The sequence below is a fragment of the Aythya marila genome (genome assembly GCF_965140915.1).
Source record: "Aythya marila genome assembly, chromosome: 3".
Taxonomy (NCBI): Eukaryota; Metazoa; Chordata; class Aves; order Anseriformes; family Anatidae; genus Aythya; species Aythya marila.
In genome coordinates, this window is record NC_139044.1 from 57,748,912 (window position 1) to 57,770,783 (window position 21,872).

At 41.1% G+C, this 21,872-nt stretch overlaps 1 protein-coding gene across 5 annotated transcripts in view; it reads right to left on the minus strand.

Annotated features, from left to right (window-relative positions):
• HECA (hdc homolog, cell cycle regulator) overlaps nucleotides 1-21,872 on the minus strand; it is a 57,937-nt gene that overhangs the window by 25,216 nt on the left and 10,849 nt on the right. Inside the window, exons 2-5 of one of the 5 annotated variants that reach the window (XR_014317106.1) lie at nucleotides 15,974-17,014; nucleotides 12,692-12,846; nucleotides 8,741-9,824; nucleotides 5,422-5,663 (exon numbers count right to left, since the gene is read on the minus strand). Coding sequence is in view for 3 of the 5 variants with exons in the window: in XM_082755860.1 (XP_082611986.1) it covers nucleotides 9,660-9,824; nucleotides 12,692-12,846; nucleotides 15,974-17,014 (1,361 nt within the window). In the remaining 2 variants the exon portion in view is untranslated. Of the gene's footprint in view, nucleotides 1-5,421; nucleotides 9,825-12,691; nucleotides 12,847-15,973; nucleotides 17,015-21,872 lie in introns of those variants that run through there. The other 4 variants (XM_082755860.1, XM_082755859.1, XR_014317105.1 and 1 more) reach the window with 4 other exon arrangements.

A 21,872-nucleotide genomic window follows, 5' to 3' on the forward strand; every position in this document is an offset into this window, starting at 1 on the left:
TTTTATAAACCTCGGAGGTTAAGAAGCTTAAGTCAGTCCCATAAAGACAAAAGCCAGTCTCGTTATACCTGCCTATCACAGAGAAGCCATTCTAGAAAGCATGCCAGGCTGTACATCTCCCAGGGCTACTCCAGCCAGCAGAGTCTAAACAGTAAGCATATGATGACCATTGGATACATTTTCGTTTTAAATTTTTGCTGAAATAACTTAGCTAAAAGTCTCATTCACAGACGATGATTAGCAAGTGACAATTAATTAATATTTAGCTAGTAAGACTTGTGAGGTGTCTGCTACTTGGTCCCAAAAGCCAGGAGAAATGTTAAGACACTATGAGTAAGTTCATATGCATTGTGCCCTTGCACTACTGACCCCAGGAGTCAAAACCTGGCAAGGTACCTTCCACTGTGCCAGTGCAGTGTTCAGCTATGGCAGTCGGAGGGGGTTATGGGGCTAGGGAAGAAAGTCAGGCTCCCTTTGACACCACAGGTTTTCAGAAGTGCAACACAGGAGTTTCTGGGTCTTGTTCATGCCCATCCATTTTCAAACTGATGCAGCTAAACCAGTTCAAGTTCTTACATGCTTGTTTGTTGTGCCCTGACCTTTTTCAAAGCAATCAGAAGAAAATGAGAGTTTACAGTTATACCTTTTTTTTTTTTTTCCTGGAGATTATACACATCCACTTCAGAGTTTGGCCCAGTCTCTCTGGCTTGGCTCCCAGAGCTATGTTTCCACTAGCAAGCATCTGAGTGCAGGAGGAAAAGAGGAGAGTCCAGCTGCTTTAAGGATAGGTGTGTGTTTGCACAGACTTGGCCCCTGTGTGGTGAATGGCAGAGCTTTCAGCCCAGGAGCAGAGAAGGGCTGGGCTATGCAACACTCCTCTCTTGCCAGTACATTTTCATCAGAGAAGGTCAGACTCAGAGCGTGCCAAAATCCACACAAATAACAAACTTCCAGCAAGGCTTTGACAACACTGCCATCCCAGAGGAGGAGAGAGACAGAAAGCAGCCACCTTCCTATGCAAAATCAGAGTGAAACCCAGAGGCTCTCCTCCCTTCTCAAGGCACTCTTCAATGGCCTCTGCCAAATACTACAGTGTTAACCCATGCCAGCTCTAATGATGGTAATGACAGCAAGAAGAGATCAAAGCAAGCCTCTTGGATTTGAAAAGGGTTTCTCCAAAGCTAAATTTTTCATTGCAGGTAAATTAATCTAGGCAACAAATGCCTTGTTTGAACATCTCCCAGTCTTCACCAAAACGCTAATTCCACCTTTTTTTCCCCATCTGTTGCATTCCCTCTCACCATGCTCTGTTGTACACTGCCCAGAAGGGGAACTGGAATGTCATTTCTCCCATCACCTCTTTTGGTCTGCATGCCTTCAGCCAAACGTCCTCACCTTGCCCTGTGAATCAGACTTCTGAGACTTTTTTTCCCATGAAAGGGATTTACAAGTGTAATTCCTCATTAGTAACAGCATTATGATTCTTATTAAGAATTCTACGTTAATAAGAAATCTCCCAATTTATACATCACTTACTCTCTGCAATGTTAGTACTGTGAATTTCTGATGTCCAGCAGTTAACAAACTGAAGCACTAGCAGAAACTCTCTTCTGCCTTAAACAGGCACACCACCGTCTCCACAGACTTGAGAAGAGAGAGGGCAGCTACTTTGCCAAAATCCTGGCTTAGCTTCCTGGCTCTGCTGCAGACTACACCTTTTTTATTTGTTTTAGCCACAAATGAGCAAAACTACATCTATAAAGACCTCCACAGGTAGAAAGGTGGCTTGGGCTCCTGTTGCACCTACCATGTAGCTGCTCAGCCTCCAGGCACCTCAGCTGAAGCAGTCAAACCACAGACACAGGAGTGCATCCCCACTGATCCTCTTCCAGCACATGACTACGGAAGAAACCTCACCAGAAGGCTTTGTGATGTGGGGAACTTGAGCAAGCTCACAATGCTTTTCATTCCCATGGGCAACAGGTATTACGTTGTCAACATGTGGCAGGAAGGCAGTTAAATGTTCTTTTTTTTTTCCCTTTCATTTTCCACGTAAACTTTAAGATAAAAAGTCCTCGGAAGCATGTCACAAGCACATTACAGGTGAGGGAGGGAGAACACAGAGGCAGAATAATTCACACCCACCCTGGCTCTCTCCTGCGCCTGCTTCAGCGCCTTGGAGGTGCAGAGCCAGCGCAGTGGGTCTGGAAGGAGCCAGGCCCTTCTTCCCAGCTGTAACCATTGCCTTGGCCCTACCACAGCTGGCCCTAAGCCAGGCCAGGTGCGAGGAAAGAGGAGCAGAAGGGGAACAGGGACCCTTCCAGATGCACCCAGAGGTACTGATGGGGAAGTTAAATTCAACAAACACTACCACATTTTAAGTGAGGACTGCTTACAGAAACATTAGGAACAACGCTTGACTTGCACTCTCAACAGAACTGGCTGCCACACTGACTTCAGCAGTGAGTTACAGCTCAGGCAATGTGTTGCTACTGCCCATTAGCTGCTGATGTCCTTCATTACCACGCGCCAAGGTCTTCGGCCTGCTCCTGTTCCGCCGCCAGCCAGCCTAGCACGGGCTGCGCTGAATGGAAAGGCTGCCCGATGATGAGGAAAGACTCCCACACGGTTCAATATATTCTTTGGCAGAAAACTGAGATTAAAAGCAGGCTAAACTCAATTACTATTTGTGTAACTAGAGTATCCTGGTTACCGGGCCTGTAACCATAGCAATCATTTAAACAAAGCTTTAAGGAAAAAAAAAAATTCCCTTGTTATTAAAATGTTGATCCTTGATTCTGATTCAGCTTCTTGATCTTCCTATTGTCTCAGGTCTCAGAGGTGCTGTCTGCCTGCAGGTTTTGTAGGAGACACAGAAAAGGAAGAGCTCAGCTCAGAGCCGCAGAATATCCTCAGCTACTATGTGTCTTGTGCTAACAGCATTATTAATAGAATTATGCTTCCAAAACATACGAATACCAAAGGATCAGATTGTCATGCAGGGATTCAGACGTTTGTGAACATAATACAAGTAATCGGCTAGCAGGGATGTTTCTTACAAGTCTCAGGCAATTAAACCGAGCCTACTATTCTTCACATTCCAAACAAGGTAATACTTAGTTTGGAGCCAAACTCATTTAAAACCTTAGGCACTGAAAATGAAAAAAAAAAAAAAAAAAAAAAAAAAAAAAAAAAGATGGACGCATTTGGCAATTCTATATCATTATTATTTAAGTCTCCTCAATTTTACGGCCGGATTACCTTCCATCTCCAAAGACTCCATTCCACAGTCATGACTCTTGTATTAGTAAGAGTCATGCAGGCATTACACAAAGGGCAGCATTGATTTGTTATTCTGTAACTCTATCTGGATAACCAGGGAGATTTTTATTTTGAAAAGATCCTGCTGGAGCTTTTTTTTTTCCCCCTCCTTCAAATGCTTGTTAAATGAGTATGTAGCCAGGAAAATGGGACACAGAAAGCAGTAAGATGGATGTGATCTGCACACGTGTTTTTCTCACAAGAAAACAAGTGCAATGCATGTTTAACAAAAGGGAGTAGCTTCAGGGTTATGTTATATAACGGACCCAGATGTAAACTCTTCAATGTATAGCACTCCAGGCAGGTCCATTAGAAAAACTAAACCTTTCTGTTCATAGGAGGCAGGAACAAATTTCTTCTTGAACCATAGCTTAAGAGCTGCTCCTGAATGCCACCACAGCTAGTTTAGACCCAGAAGCTTTGCTCACATGAGCACAGCATCAGGCTGTCTCTGGGTTAATGAGCTATACCAGCAGCCATAATTTCTCTGCGTATCCCATTGATGTTGGTTGGACATCACTGAATGAAAAGAAAATATGCAGCAAACAGAGTGACTAATACATGCATTTAACGCCAAAAAATACTAATGTATCAAGTCAGTGACACAACACAGCAGCTGCAGCCTTAACAGGAGACCAGGTTTTGTTTTATATGGCCAGGTTTTACTAGCATCAGAATGAACAGAAGTTGTTTCACAGAATACCGTCAGGATAGAAATCAAATGTGAATATAGCTGTGTGAAACCTGGACATTTATTTTTAGGTACACACACCCACACACATATGCAGCCTGAATAGTTTGTTCTCCTCCTCTGATACAATTACGGATGCCTCCAGCCAGAACATGAGCCCAGGCTTGCTTTTAACCCAATTTGCCAGTGCCACCCCTATTTAACTACATACTATATCATGTAACAGCTTGAAAAGGGCTTTTTTTTTTTTTCTTTGACTTTTTCTTTCCTCCACATTCTCCCAATGCTATTCAGTTTCTTTTAGCAACACAGTAATTACCATTCCAGATCAAACCCGAAGTTCTGCAATTTAAAGCTCAATACCATATGCCTCCCAAAAAGTGGCAGAGACTGCAGTAATTAAGCCAGGGGAAGAACAGTCTCCCTTTCGCATTACTTCCCATTTTGTTTTCCCACTCAGGCTGAAGGCTTAAACCATTACCTAAGATCCCTTTAGCAAAATACCAATATGGAATCACTGCATGTACTTGCAATTACCTGTCTGTGGCTTATTTACATTTCCACCTCATAAATAGATCTTCGTATGTGAAGAGGCAGGTATCCAAAGTGCTTTCTACAATTAACACAACACGCAGTTATTCAACTTGAATGTTATTCAAGTCAGTCACAGCATTTGCTTCCAAAATTAAATCTGAACAGCTACAGCCAGCTCTTCAGAGAGTGTTTCCAACCTCCTAATCACACCTCATCTCTTTTGAGCTGTGGCCCTCCTTCACCCGTAGCAGTATTTGCTTTACCTTTTGTAAGTTTGGATTGCTTCCATCACTTATATCCTTCCTGAATTCTGTGGTAATATGCAAAGGCTGAAAAATCTTGCTGTAAGCATATGGAGAAAGGGTTGCTAGATTAGATGATTAGTCAGACTGCCGAGAACCTTAGACATGAGATGAAGTGTTCAGTCAGAACACGGGAAGCCCTTCTGCCTAGGACTACTGTGCTGCACTGCCATCCACAGAATCCCTTCTGAGGTTTCTCCGGCACCAGAGGGCACATTCCCATTAACAGATGCAACAAAAAGCAAAGGATTCAGCACTCTGTTCCCTGTTCATCCCTCCTGGCAGCACACAAGCACTCCTGAAACAACTCCCACGGATCACACTAGGTTGCAGGAAGGGCATTTCAAATGTCAACACGCCAAACAGTACTTCTGTTGTGCAAAGGGACTCGTCGCACTCCCATTTGGTGCAGCAGTCTTCAAAATGACTGCATCTAAGCTTCTTGTTAAATGACACCCAAGAACTGTTTAGCTTTTAAATTTAAGGTGAACAGATTAAGTCTCTCAAAAAACAGTAGGTGTGAGAAGCCAGTTGACAGAAGAGCGGGGAAAGAAAAACCCACACTATTAGGTGTCTGGTATTTATTACTTTTTTTAATACAGAGAAGTCACAACAAAATATTCTCTAACAACACACGCAAATGATATCATAACCAATTATTTTAATTTCATCAACATTCATTTTCTATGTACATATTCTTCCATTTGCAAAAGTGCAATCCAAAAATGTCTCAACAAGAAACCTTTACGGACAAGTATATTTTTGAGGGGTTTTCTCACCGGTGGCCTTACAACAGCATGTTTGTTCTCAGTTACCTGGTACAGCAAAATGAAGAGTACATGGGGGGGAAAAAAAAGAAAAGAAAAAAAAAAGAAATTGTGTTAGATGCCTCCCTCGTAGGAATATTCCCTATTTTCCCAACTAAATTCATTATGAATACACTGCTCACTACTGGACACATGAATGCAAATAGACTGGAATAGTCAATGGACTATAGAGCACTGTAATTTTAATGTTTCTGCAGCATTAGACAGAACATGAGTTTCAGCCTGCTCACGTTGGTAGATGTCAAATTATGTATCAGCATGTAAAAGATGTCTACTGTGTTAGTTATGGTTATCAAAACTTACTTTTAAACGTCCTATCAATGGATGAATTCATTTACACATCCAAAATATTAAGTCTATCTAAATGCAAGCCTCTCCTATGGAAAACATCATTAACTACTGGAAAGAAAAGCATTTGCACATGCAACTCCTATTACTATCACAAGGAGTATCGTGCATTTAAGAGTAGAATGAACCTCCAAATCCAGAGGACTGTATTCTCGTTTACAAAACATACTTCAGGCACAGTTTAATCCGACCACAGGCCAGACTAAAAAGAACACACAGCATCAGAAAAATGAAAGGTAGTGAAGAGTAAACTTTAGCCAACAAGCAAAGCAAGCAGCTCCCTACATTGACAAATCATTTCCCTTTTGACACATTTAAAAGCTCAATGACTACTACCAATGCTTGTCATGACAGATATCAAACCAACTGTTGTCTAGTTCAACCTCTTAAGCAGCCATTAAGTCCCAAAGTTCACTCTGACTTCGTACTTATGCAACGCCTAGCCAAAACTCTCATGGCCAAAGGGTGGGCCTGTCTGCTTGACTGGAGTCTGATGCATCTTATTAAAAAAAATAAATCTTACTTGCATTGTGCAGTAACACAAGACCAGTTTTCAGCATCAGCAAGAAGCAGAGAAAGTATTCCCTACAAATTAGGGACAATTTACTTTAGAGGAAAAGTTCAGAGGAATCTTTCTATAGCTCAGCTGGTTTCCATTGAGAATCATTTTACAGTACTACATGTGCTGCTAGCCTGCAGTTGAGAGATGTGCTTTGCAAGAAAAAAGGTATTTCCTCAAGTGGTAGCTAAGACTCACTTAAAATCAGAATTAAAAGGAAAAGGTGATTGAGAACTAAATTGTTGCCTGGGATAGATTTGTAAACAACTTCTTGTTGCTATTAAGACTTTAAACATGCTTTCCCCTCCCCACTTTCTCGGTCTGCTGCATTCTTAATTTTGACTTGAATATATTGTATAACCTTTAACATGTTTGTGTTTTTAAGAAGTGGTCAAATTGCTTTTCTCCACTTCTACTCATTCTCGATTGTCATACATACATATCTTGAGAGGCATCTAAGAAGATAAAGAATTATAAATTAAGCTACTTTAAGGAAAGTAAGTGAACAAGTACTTAGAAGAACTCCACATCCCATTTCTGCCCTACCATGTGCATTGCAGTGACACCTCCCCTCACCAAATGTGTGAAAAAAATGGGTACAGAATGCTACTATTTTGTTACCCTTTCAGTGCATGTGGGGCCTTAGGCTCAAGGCGTGAGTGACTAGCACTCAAGATCAAATACTATATGTATTCTTTATTTTTTATCATGACAGGAGCTTTGTCTTTGCTGTGTGATTTCAGACTGCTACAAGAGTCCAGTATTTATGTATGTGATCTGGTACCCATGGTATTGCCAGACAATGCAGCTCCAAACTACCCTAACTCCAACAGCTTGTGGAAATATACCACTGAAGGTGAAGGGCTCATCCTCCCCAATGAATTAATTTGAATTATAACTTGATTGCTCTCCATAAGGGAAATCTACACTGCACAGCTAACCAGGTTATCCATCTGCTAGCTAACTTCTTCCAGCCCACGTACACCTGGGCCAGATCCTGTTTCTATGGCCAATGGTTACAGTGCTGGTGCCACTGTAACTGGAGTGGGCATAACTTGGTTTGTGATAGCCACACCAGAACAGTGTTAGAAGTGCCCCAAAGTTCTTCCCACAATTTGTCTTAAAAAGGAAGCAGTTTTCCCCAAACTGTCACAAATAGACCCCCAAGGAACAACTACACATAACCCCAAGAATGTGCTCCAGACACAAACACACAGACAGAAGAGAAGACAGAGCAAGGGGGGAGCCAGTGATGTAGACTATCACAGCCTGTTAATGTTGCTGTTCAGACCAGCGGTGGTGGACCACCAACATAACCGTTACGAGACAGTCCGGTCCTATCCGGATGTGAAAATCATTAACTTGACTTGGCTAGCTTCTAAGGACATTACCACTCAAGTTAGCAGTAAGTGATGTGTGCCAACATAAGCCCTCTATGCAGAGTATTACTTGAAGAGTGGCTAACGCTTAAAGGAGCTAATTTTGCAGTGAAGACAGCCAGGAAATAAAACTGTGAACTTGGCATTTTTTACGCACAGAGAAACATGGATATTCAGTTTGAATTTTATGTGCATGTTAATTTCTTAACTTAGCAGAAAGTGTAACTCTGTCCAGTATACCCAACACTTTCTTAGCTTCTGACTTTTCTGTTTTCCTTCCCAGGGTGTGCAGATTATCAGGGACATTTTTAAGATCATGATTTCAACGGATACACTCTTTGAGATTCTAATTTGGGAAAACCAAGAAACTTCAGAAGAAACAAAAAATAATCCCATCTCATGAAAAGAAACAAAACCCATACCTTGAGTGACCAATCACTCCATAAACAACAAAAAAAAAATACAAAAATCTCAGCTGGCTTTAGAAGCCAAGTAAAAGATTAACAACCTATTTTAAAACTTTTATTTATGTAAGGGAAAAGTTGGGAGCAAGAAACAAAAATTGCAGATTCTACAGGGCCAACCCCTATGACACAAATTCACTGCCTAACGCATTGACTACTATATACAGCACAGAGGCATGTAGAAAGTAAATACACTAAGTTTGCTTTCTTAAAAAGTCTCCAAGGTTTTTAGATCCTGGACTTACATAATTTTGAAAGACAAAGGTGCAGCAATTAATTGACTTAAAAACTGATGCCATATGTCATACTAAGTACCTCTCAGATCTTACTGGTCTGATGGCCCAGACCCCACTTCATGGTCCTCTTTCCAAGCCAGTCACACCAGTCTGCAGTAGGCAGCAAAGCCTCAGTCCCAGCAGACACACACAAACATCCCCGTTCAGTTCAGCCTGTTCCTTCCATTTATCACAAGGTCCTAAAATATCTGTGAAGAAATACCTTTAAATAAAGCATTTTAAGATCTCCAGCTTGTTTTGGTATAAACAAATGACCTGACCGCTAACATTACAACACTGGTGGAAGCAGTACGATTGCCGTACAATCCGTCAGAGAAACACACATCAAACATATACGGCAGGAAGACGCTATGCCAAAAAATAACTCAAGGTTGCCTTTTCTGGCATAGATTTACATTCACTTGTCACACTATCTTTGTTTATCCCATCTTGGGAAACCTGAAAGAAAGCCCACTAAGATGACAGTCTGGGGCAAGCTCCTGTGCCCACTGGGACTCGATGATTTCAACAACTACAGGATGATTTCCTTCCAAGGATTCCCCATTTCCACCAAGCTAGAGGGACAACAAGCCTACACAGTTACACCCACTTTCCAACTGGACGTATTTCTCTGTCCCATATATGTCTCCCCATGTCCTTCTTATAAACTGTATTACAATAATACGAAAAATAAAGCCAAATCATTTTAGCTGAACTTTACCCCACACTTGGGATATATTCAAAGGCCATTAAATTGGCTTGCCTCCAACCTTCAGAGATCTCGTCAGGAGGATTCTGGTTTAACAACATGTATATATACATATTCATATGTATACAGACAAAGAAGCTGCTCTTTCGTTAGAAAAGAAAGTAATTTCATCACAGAATGAATCCTATAAAAAGATATGTAATAAAGTTGAAATACCCATAAAATAGCTATTACTAAAGCAAAGCTTTCGTCAATAAGCCTCCAAAACTTTAAATGAAGAAAATGGCTTCACGAAGTGGTAGTCTAGATTTCCACAGTGAGGACACTGCTGGACGTTGCTGTATTCAGAGAAATACTGCATGCCAATCCGTACATCTATTACTGGCTTTCCACAGTGCTTACAGTTCAGTCGAGCCTGTGAAAAAAAATAAAAACACTTTTGAAATAACCAGATTCACCTCCATTCCTTGCCTTTGCTAAACAGACACTCAGCCCTAGCCTCTGGCAAGGCCACAGCTTCAGTCAGGAAAATGACAACCATGGGGCCTTGCTGGTAAGGACGTTTTTCACCCAGACCAGTAACTTACAGGCATACAGAATGGTTGTCACATGAGGTAGCACCTACTGCCCAGCAAAGTCTGGAGAGTGAGTTATTTCCCACTCTGACAGGAGGTACAGAATTTCAGAGCTTACATATATACATATATATATATATATATATATGTATGTATAGGTTGTTTTGTGCAATTTCACCTCTGAATAAATTCATGTGCTCACCGTAAGAAGTGCTGTCTCAATAAGCCACAAACGAAGCCCTGAATTGAGGAGATAAACTTCACCTTTGTGAAACTTTACGTTCTTACCATGCAATCCTTACCTTAGTGTTCCCACTGCGTACCTGTTTAGGTCTACATTCGAACATGATCTCTCCATGAGACATATCAGCATTTTAATCTTTTGGTTTAACAAATGTATAACTTGATCTACTTTATCAGCATGGCGTTGTATCACTTTAAATATCTATTTAAACATTTATAATACGTATCAGGTTATATAAACTTAACACAAACTATTCTCCAGCTGAGACGGGACCAACATTAACTGAATAGGTAGGAGAACTGATTAAAGGTGAAGGGTGAGGAGAGGCAGAGCTATTCATGGTCAACAGAAACAACAGCAACAGAGCCTTCAGGAGACATCTAGCTGAGATATCCAGCCCATTTTCTGTGCAGAAAGCAACAGGCAGTGTGAAAGCTCAGCAGGGAGCATGAAACACTCAGGAGAAGCAGGAGGTTTAAGACCACAAAGGAGGTTAAGAAGTAAAGGTGGCAAATGAGCAGTGTGGGCTTGATCTGTACCGCAGTTTAACCTCTCAGCCTCACGTGCTAACAAAAGCTTCAGCTCTTCATTGAAAAGAACACCAAATGATTTTCTATAGCAACCTTGACTTAAGGGATTTTCTTGGGAGGAGGACAGGAAGCAATTATTAAAGTATTACTGCTGTTGAGACAAGACTCAAAAAGAAGCAAAGCATGAAGTCCACAGATAGCTGCTTTGCTTGACAAGCAGAAATTCTGAGAAATGCAGTCTAATGGGGCATAGATTTATGGTGATTTTCTTAAAATGTGGGTTTTCCCCTTGCTGGTGTCCAGCCCACCATCTAGCTGCCATCAACCTGACAGTGGATGTAGTTCATTATCCTATACACATATTCTTGAAGTATAATGAAATATTTTGAAATAAGGTATAAAATTATTCAAAACAAGAAATTAGCAAGGCAATTCAGAGTTAAATTATATACCATATTTAAATGTCATTCCTCTATATGCAGAATCATCTGTAACAATACCAGTGAAACAATGACACACATTACCCAGCAATCAGTAGCTGAAGCTAGTGGTTTTATATTCAGATCTATTATTTACCCTGTACTGTCATACTGTCCATTAATCATACAATTAAGACTCTTTTAGAATGAGACCTTAATTCCTGTCTTGTACATTCAAAAGAAGCAATTCAGATTTAAATTTCCTGAATTTTACAGAGCTAGTAAGTTAGCATCTGTGTTTTATCTTTAAAAGTCCCTATTTAAAAAAAGCTGCAATCTCAAGAGGCACAAAAAGGGAGGCATCTCTGCCTTTTGTTGCAGTCATTAACAATGTAATTTTATCCAGTACCAGCAACTCCACTTGTCTTGTGATCAACACATCTTGGTAAATATGTTAAATTTAAAATTAAACAGTGTGTCACATATTGGTAAAGCTCTATTAGAGATTGCTCTCGTATTGCCACATCTTCAAGGGCAGCAACTGTCTTCCTTTTAAGCCTCACTCAGAACTAAGACTGCTAGAGCTTAGAAATTTTTAATCTTAAGAAATTAAGAGACTGCAAATCTTTATGGAAAGCATTCACAAAACCATGAAGTGACCATTCTTGGAACACCTGCTCTAACCCCGTTACAAACCCTGCGTGTCAGGAGCCAGCCACTGCCTTCTGACATGCCAGAAGGAACCACTGAGCTGCACCTACAAAAACAACACCTGGTGCTATTCACACGACTGCCTACAATGGGTCACCCCTACCTCCGCAACACAACTTTGCTGAGCTTTGAGACCTCAAACAGAAAAACGTCTTGAATACTGCTGATGGTCCTGCTGCATCAGGCATGTACCTACTTTGGAGTAAACTGAGGCTCTTTCCCACGCAAGATATAAATGAGGTGAGCACTTAATGAAAGCTAGGTTTCTTCAGGCTGTAGCAGAGTACCATCAGCACAGTCAATTGCAGCAAAGATTAAGGAGAGATGGGTAATCTCCAAACACAAAGACTCTTAGACTTTTAGATTTCCTCATCTTTTTTGCAATGATCATCTTATGACAGAACTCAACTCAAGCAACTAGAAGAACCTTGAATGCACATATCATCTGCTAAAAAAATGTGCAAATATTATTAAAATACTACTAGAATTTTACCTGATGCCAAAGGTAATGCCTAATGATCATCCCAAGCACCAGCTTTAATTGTGAATGCATTTAAAGGGGCTTTAATTAAAAAAAAAAAAAAACGTAATCACCGACTGTTACATTAGCTTTTGTCTAGCTATAGGCCTTCATGCTATGTAAATTAAGATAAAGGGACATGAGCTCTGCTTTCTTATACTACACGCATAGGCTGAAAAAGAAGGATGGAGGAAGGGAAGGGAGGAGAGAAACACAAACCTTTGCTTTATTTATCATCAATTGGAATCTCACCTTAGGAATCTTACTTATCGAGGATACTGACCTGACAACAGGGAGATGCTGCCAGAATATCGTAGGTATACATAGTTCCCAGCTGATGCCAGCTTCCATCCCATCGGGACTTGCACTTAATGCAGATAATTTTGTGAACCCCTTCTAAGCAGTCTACACAAACAGCATAGAGATGCATAAGCCTTCCTGTGGACAGGAAACACACTTCTTAAGGAGACTGTAACAGAAGATTAAAACAGACATTTCCTGCAATGTGTTATTTGCCCTTTAGTGTTACAAATCACACCTTATTAAGATCTTTTTGAAAAGGGTGAACAATAAGTAAAAAATATTTCTCAATCACAAACACATAGGACTTAACTGAAGCTATTTTCCATTAATGCAAAATTCAGGAATCAGTCATCATCCTGCCCACTCTAAACCCCATTCCTTTAGTTGCTGGTAGACCTTAGCAAAGTATTTTGTAAAAGAAGTTGCTTAAGCTACATGAGCAGATGCCAAATTAAGCTATGTGATCAGCTGCCATTTTTACATGAAGACGACTACCCTAGCTTCATCCCCACCTGACAGAAGAAGTGGAGAAGTGTTGAAGCTTTTTAATAAGACTCATCTAACAACTTGCCAAAATCTTCCAGCAAACAGGTAACTAAGAACCTAATACTCTTCACGGAAAAAAAGTAACAGCCAGAAGAACTTTCTTTCCTGTACTTTTTCCTCTTGATTCATTTGCAGTAACTATATTTGAAAACATATGTTACACATACAATTTTATCATGCCACACAGAACGATGAATCTATCGAGCTCTCCCATGAACTTAGGTTCTGCACAAACAATGATTTCAAAAGCTGAGTTATACTGCCTTCTGTAAAAATCAAGTGGTTCAGACTTCAACATGAAATACTTTCTGCACAAAAAGGTCACTGAACTCAACAATTTGAAATCCAACATGCAAATTTCCCACAAAACAAAAAGCCCTGCACAAACTACAAAGATCTGCTATCCAGATTAAGCCTGATTTGTAGTGGCTAGTTGTTTAGTGGGCTTTAGGCGGACTGATGCAGAGTATAATTCTGTAGTATACCAGGTTTTGCACTGCTATACAAGAAAAAGTTAGGAAGTAATGTAGTTACAAACAAGACTGTGCTTATCTTGGATTACGATTTGTGCCCTTCAGCACCAAAGGCCTGCACACATCACAATTCGTAATTTAAGGAGCACACACATGGTGTACCTTTTTTCTAGATATATGGAATAAAATATTAAAAATTGCTGACTAGTAACTAGGTACTTTAAAGATAACAGATTGTTTATTAACTTTTCTTTTTTAAGCCGATTGTTTTAGAAAAATGAGAAAGAAAATCAGATTCTACCTAAAATATATATAAACCATACAGTTGCCAGTATGAGCTGATAAATTCAGTAACTCCACATCAGGCTGTTCAGCTCTAGAGAATGTGATGTGACGAGACTGAAGAGCAAATATAATAAGCTCTGTTTCTAAAGTGAACAACAAGAGATGGGAGCCTTTCAAATAACTCCATGTGCTAAAGCTTTGTGTTGAGTAGGAAGACAAATAATTTTCCTGAACTGAAGTTCTCTGCTTCTGCATATTAAGATGCTACATTTCCCCACCACTTGATTTTCACAATCCTTGCTATATAGGAAATGAGACTCCTTTTATCAGGCATGTTTAAGATATCAGAAGTGATTTTCATTACTGAAGAGAAAATAACACCCTGAAACAGCACCCTTTCAAGCGTAATTTCATTTCAAAGCATACTCCTGATAATAAACCCTTTTACCCAGGACAAGGAGGTAAAAATTTTAACAATTAATTATTCACAGCACGTTGTCTGAGCAAGTTTTTCAGGTGTATCATCCAATGGGTAAGAAGCAATTAACTAAAATATAAAAAATAAAATAAAAAATAGTTCAGCAGTTTCATTCTTAGTGGCAAACAATAAGAAGTGGCAAGTTTCACTATTACTAAACCATCTATTAGCGCTGATAAGATCACAAGCATGTTGTGTATGCCTCCTCACAGAAGCAAACAAGCACGGTTATCTCACACAGGTATATTCTGTTTATCCTGGAGAATTTTCAGCTTGTATGTTTGTCTGTCACTTTTTCCCCTCGAAAATACATTAGGTAAGACAGAAACAAGAATGTTAGCATGAATACAGTTCAGTGACTTAGCACGCCATGATTTAAATAAAGGAAAAAAATACAAAGCTTGTTGAGCAAAGGAATGTTACATAATAGATGTTATAACCATGCATGAAACATAACAAATTTATGGAACGGAGAGAAACTTAAATGCTAAAATACCTCCTGCTAATGCATTCCCATAACACTTTTCAACATATAAGTTTATGTTTTTGAAAAACAACCTAGGAATAGTTTCTATGGCTTATGTTAGCCATGCTGGCTGCCAGCAGACTGCAGAACAGATGTGTTTTGCCATGTACCACCTTGATCACTTAGTTTCAGACATACCTCTCAGGAAGAGCTGAAGCTCATCCCAGCTCATGTTTTGTTGTTGCTTTGTTTTGGTTTTTTTGCTCTAGAAGAAAAATGATACATGCCTTGCTCCCAGCTCAGCAGGGAGCTGGGACATGGTCAGTATGCTGCTCAAACTGGCAGCAATTTGGGACCAAATCTAAAGCCCCCACTACCTCAACGCCACTTCATCCCAGCATAATAAAAGCTTACTTTCACTGTCTAATTTCTCCAGGCCACAGAAATAGTCTTTGCCAGGACTGCACTAACACATGCCAAACTACAGTCCTTGCCATGTTAAAAAAAACACAACAACAAACAAAAACAAACAACACAAAACACTATGTGCAATAAAATGAAACTGATATTCTCTAGGCTGAAAGCAGATGAGAGCCACAAGTGGTGATACAAATATGACTTTCATTGATGCTGCAGTACAGCATGCTTAACATAAAAAGTTGTTTAAAAGGCTGATGTATGTCTTGGAGCAAAACTCACAACACATAAATCAGTACGTACGCACTGCAGAACAGGGTGGCTATAGTCTACTTAGAAATTAGATGAAATGTCTGCTGGTTATTAAAACCAAAAGCAAGGCATGGATCTTTCTACACATTTGCTTTTTGTAATTCATTCCTAACCATTTCAGCCTGACCCACACCATAATCTAGATGTGACTCCAGCCTTTACAAAACTGCTCAGAAATGCAGAATCATGATGAAAATCTAAAATGGGGGGAGGGTGAGGAAAGATGGAAGAGGAAGCAGTCCCATCACAGAATGAAACCTAGCATGACTGACAGACAACCTGTACCTTGAAGGTGACAGGGAACATCATATTCAATTTCATCGTGTCTTGATGGGCTAAGGAACAGGGTTCCATCCACCAGCGGAAACTGTTCAAACACTGGCAGTGCCCTGTGGCACAGCGCACAGTTTACAACGTTCCTGTGGCTGGCGCTAAGAGCAGCAAGAATAAACTTCCGCAGGTCCTCCCCTTGGCCCACTTGGGCGTCATCTTCCATTCGCACATGGAAAGTATTCAATTTATGCCTGGGGATGTGAGTGAGAAGCTCAGACAGGTCGAGCCTTCTCAGAAACTGCACGGGGGCGTCAAAGTGTCCCGATCGATGTGCTTGCAAACCGGCTGCCCCGTAATCGAAGTGCGCGTTCCTGAACATGCCCCCACCGGCCATGTTCTTCTTGTGCGGCTCCAGGTGAATGGCGTTCTTCAGGAATTCTCCCAAGTACCGCGAGGAACGGGGGCCGCTGAAGTGGGTGGGGGCAAGAATCGAGTAGCCGGTGGGTGGGGACTGGCCGGGAGAGACGCACGGGGAGCGAACCGCGTAGCTCCCGCCTATGACACCCTTCTCCTGGGAGTTCTGCCTGTCCATCGAGTGCCTTCGCTGGATGTCGTGACTTAAGCCTTTCTGCGGCTTGTTGGCTGGCCTGCCCTTTTTGGCTTCCTCTGCTGACTCCGCCATAGACCTTCCCGTGCTCTTCTCCAACACAGACTTCTTCTTCTTGTCATCCTGCATTCGTTTCACCTGGTACCAGTCAGTGTCTTTCTTCAAATGACCCTGCCCGCACCGACAGGAGCAGAAGCGGAACGCGAGGTCGTATCCCTTCTTTGTCCACATGTTTTGGCGACACTGCTTTTCGTTCCAGCTCCTCGCTCTGCCGATGCAATTGAACTGGACCAGAATGCTGCTCTCCCACTCGTAGAAGCACTGAAGGTGCATCCAGGTGCTGTAAGGGCAGTGCTCGTTGTTGCATATGACCTTCTGGTAGTCATCCTTCTCGAGGTCCACTGGCCTTCCAAAGCTGCAGATCAGTGGAGTAGCACAAGGGGCTTCTGTGGAACATAAAGCAGACAGATTAATAACAGGCTGCTCCTGGCCTGCACATCACACCACTCGTTTAAATGTCGTGCCAAATACAAACACGAGTTCTTATGCATGATCCGTACTATCAAAGAGCCCGCAAGCACTAGGTCTGGGTCAGAATAACAAATAATCTTTGCTATAGCTCTTTTTTTTTTTTTTTTTTTTAAGCAATGAAGGAAGAAGAAAACAAAAAGACAACACAGCTTGTTCAGCACTCAAAGCCAAAGCACCTCAGAAGTCTTAACCTTCCTCGAGGCTCTGTGGACACTGCTGCAAACCAAGCATTAAGAAGTAAGGAGAAAGCTTTGTGGACATTTCTGGAGGGTTGCTTTGAAGCCTGAGAGGCAACATGGGAAGAACACATAGAAGTGCTTGTTTGAAAAACAAGCAGGATATACAACTGGGCTTTGTGATCATAAGGAGAGGCAGGAATTGATCTTGTCTTTGGGACTGAGCAAGGGACGATGGATAGGGAGAGAAGCGGGAAGCAGAGGACTTTGAACAGCGAGACAAACAGATCATGTTTCTTGTACAAAAAGGAGGCCCTTCGTTATGTTTTCAGGCAAACACAGGATATGCCACCATTACTGACCTACCTGATAGATAAATTTCACAAACCAAATAGTTCTGTAACACAGATAAAGACCAAACGCCACGTGGTCTTTTATCAGCAAAACAGCAGCCTTTGCTATATCCTTGAGCAAAGAACAGAGTATTTCAGTTCTCTCCCTGTAACAGTATCACCTACACAAAGATGTTCTGTATTTACAACCAAGGACATTTTCCCCTCCCTCACCTAAGTGCCACAGATCACAAACTACTCCAATTTCTGACTGCATTGGTGTAGCTGCAAGGCACAAAAAAAAAGAAAAAAAAAGGAAATTCTCATCGGAACTTTCCATTGGATCTTAAGTGAGTCTAATTCCCACTCCAAAACAAGGTTCTCAGATGCTTAGTCAAATATTACCAAGATTTCTTCTGTGTATTTCTAACGTCTTACTTCCTCAAAAGACACCGCTCCAATAGGACTGGCAGGCTGCCTTTTTACCTCTGCATTACTGCATTCAAACAATCACACACTTCTTTAGGGTTTTCCCCGGTCAAGTGCTGCCTCACCCAGCACAAACAGCTGCCAGGAGCTCCCGAATCCTGCTCAGAGCTCCAGGACTTGCAAGGGAGACACACCGAGCCTCATCACAAGAGCCTGCTGCCAACTGGGTCTTTTTCCTTCAAAGCTTCTACCTGATGAACAGGGAAAAGAAACCTCAATTGTGTTCTTCTTAATCCAGCTCATCACTGCTTGAGTGAATAATAGAACATAATTTGCACCGAGGTAACAGGTTTTATGCTGTTTCCTTTCCTGGTACTCAAGACGTTAAATAATAGGCACACAGCAGCAACACAAAGTATATTTTGCAGCAACAGGTCATTGGCATGCTACTGTTTTTACCCCTTTCCAAAAATTCTGCAAGCAAGCAAACAAAACACCTTCAGTAAATTCAAGACCACGGAAGTTCTTCAAACTTATTTACCCAGAACACGCAGGCACAAGGAGTACAAGAAAATTCTCCCAAGCCATCCCCTGGAACGTGCTACATCCTCAACTCATTTTTCTGCCTCTGCTTCACACACCAGAAACAGCACAGTTGCAAGGAGAACTCGCCGCAATACCCTTCCTTCAGGGACTGACTATAAACTGCAACAAAGGTGCATTCCCAAGAACATTCTCCTGAAGCAAAAAAAAAGCCTGTTTCAGTTCAAAATACTGACTCGTTCAGTCATTCAAAAGGAAAAGAAGACAGGTTACCAAACTGGAGAGAACATGCTAGATAAGAGAAGCATTGCCTCGGGACTTTTGGGAAGTTCCTTCTATAGAGGCAACGTGATATTCCTGCTGCTTGTCTCAGGTCTCCAAAAGGCATGCTGAGAACACACAGGCTTTGGGATGTCATCTGAGAGGTATGAATTGTATTGGCAACCAATGACTAATTTTTCCTCCGTGTTTTTACTCTGTATTATTGAGTGTAATGTCACTGTCTAAATGCAAAAGTGAGTAATTTATCTACTTGGAGTCAAAATCTGTCATTTTACCAATTCACAGAGTTCTCCATCCATTCTCCCAGGCCGTTACCTTTGATTCAAGTCACACCACGCCACGCCAAGCATCTCTGCAAAGTTTTTCGCTATTTGCCGTTCTTTTATCATACTTAGGATCTGAAAGCATAGTTTGCAATAGTAGCATCTGATGCAGTTTATCTCCGAAAAGTCAGTTAAATTGAAACCTTTCAAAGCTCCTCATCGAAAGTCAGATGTGCTGCAAGATATGAGAGGTACCACTACGAACAGCTCTCACTATGCATTTCCCACATTTATCTATTCCAGCCCATATTCATTGCCACCACTGACAGAAGGCAGGAAGAAAGGACATGCCAACAATCCACTTATGCTCCCCCTGTGTTTCAGAGTGTAAATGTTCTAACAGTCGTGCATATAATTATAGCTGACAGCCCAGGGAGTTACTACACAGCCACGTCTAGAGAACCTCCAGTTAAGAATAAAGACTTTGCACTTGTTCATCCATACCAGCATAGTTAACCGACTAGAAAACAAAAGCATTTCATTAATGAGACTTTGAACACAGTCCTGATTTTGGATGGAAAAAAATACTTGATCTCTAACCCTCTAAGAAGTTTACTGCCTCTTTGTCATGTGGACAAGAAATTAGATTAATAAAGTGGCTGAAATGCAGGGAAACAAACAAACCAGTCTGTGTATTCCCCTCAATGTACTCACAACTATTTGATTACTATAATGTTCTGTATGTCTAGAGGCTCTTTTAAAGTGTGACTTTCAACAGATTCCTCCCCTTTGTACTGGTCCATCACCAGGACTGTGAAATGTGATCTTCTCCAGCTCTTCCTTGAGAACTTAAAGCTGTCAGATTACCTAAGAATTTGCTACCTATGATAACTATGAGGAAGAAAAACATTCTGTTTTTGGACAGCAATGCCTTTTTTTCCATATTTAAGTTAATTAGATAACAACTTTATCAGACATTTCCTCACCTCATCTTCTACCCACTCCATGTAAATTAGCTGGTCACACAACCGTCATAGCAGAAGCAAGCGTAGGATAGCCAGAAGACAGCAACAGAGCAAACAAAGAGTCTTATCCCACACAGAAGACCCCACCAAATTGCTAATCAGTGGCACCAAAATTACAGATAATTCGTAGAAGCAGAAACACCAGCATTCAGATTACTTAGTATGGGATCCACACTAGCAAATGTGAAGAGCTCTTCCCATCAATTCACACCCTTCAAAGTGCTCTGCGTTATTTCATCAACATTTTATAAATGAGACTAAGCACTTATTACAGAATTACAGAACTTTAAACATTCTCGTTATCAAGCCCTTCTAGTTCCTATCAATTAGAAATGATTTTTAAGATTATTCCTCAGAAAGACAGAGGTAAGATCACTGCACTCATGTTTTATGGTAACTGTACTTCAGTTACTGCCAAGAGCGACCCACAATAAGCCTCTTCTGTGTAAAGAGAATTTCACGTGAGCCAAACTGCCCATCCACACATGGCAGCCCCAAGCTGATTTGTCACCTAAATATAACCGGACTCCAAGTACCTAACACTTCATCAGATTTCTGGTTTCCAAAGTTACAAAAAATAAACTTCAGGAAAAATTAAAGGCTAACATGTATCAGAGAAGCATCCATTCTCCTAGCAGACCCTTTTGAAAGAAAGCCTCACTGACCATAAAAGTACCTCTATTTTACCTTTCAGTTTCAAGATGTCTTTCAGAGCCTGAGAGAACAACACAAGGCAGCAGGTAGCTTTGTGCAGCAGAACAGCTCTGGTGTTTAGACACAAGTGTCCTGCTGTAGCAGAAAGGCTGCTGATTTGGAACCACAGCTGCACAATGACTTGTCCAAGAAGTTACGGTTCCACAATAGATGTTTTCTCATATTCCTCTGTAGTGATTTTGATCAGTAATTCTGAAACTCGGTGTATGGAGCAGCACACACATGCCCTCTAAAATAGAAATGAGAAATAATATTCCAAACAAACATACATCTAAGCAAAGATATCTGACTACTTAAACAAGGTTGTATTTTTGACAGAACTGCCATAAAATTAACTTTTCTTTCAAAAACAAGAGCATGAAAGAAGACTGCAAGGAGCTGGCCTGGGTGTTTGGCTTTTTCTCAGATTTTCTGTTCAGGTTTAAACATCAGCAGAAGTCAGAAACACAAACAGAGGATTGAGATAAATGTCCTTCAAAATGGAAGGCATCAACCTGTTTCTACATTTAACAAAAAGCCTTTAATACAGTATATGAAGGCCACCCTTGCCATGCAATGACACTAACGAAAGCAGCAGAATAACAACTGTCTGAGGAACGTCTCTCTGGTGAAGTAAATGGAGGAGAATGTTGTTTACTTCTGTTTACACACCCATCAGAAAACCAAAGACGCAACCAGCAAGCCAAACGCAATGACTCTACGGCCTCAGTTTCATGACTGCTCTCATTTGTTCTGAATCCTAAATGCAGATGCCTGAAGCAAAATTTGCTCTTCCCCCCATGTTCCCACATTACCCATTGTGCAAGCACCAGAGATTTTCAGTCAGTGAACAGAAACAGATAATTATTTCCTGTACTCGCCAGCGTAGGTTTCAGCTCCCCCCCATACACACACACACTTAGGAGTGCCAGTGAAGCTCAGGGGTGGTATTAACAGTGTGAGGCTGGGGCAGAGGAAGAAAAAGTGTGGTGCTGCTGGAAGAGGCAGTCCTATTATCATTGTAAAGCAA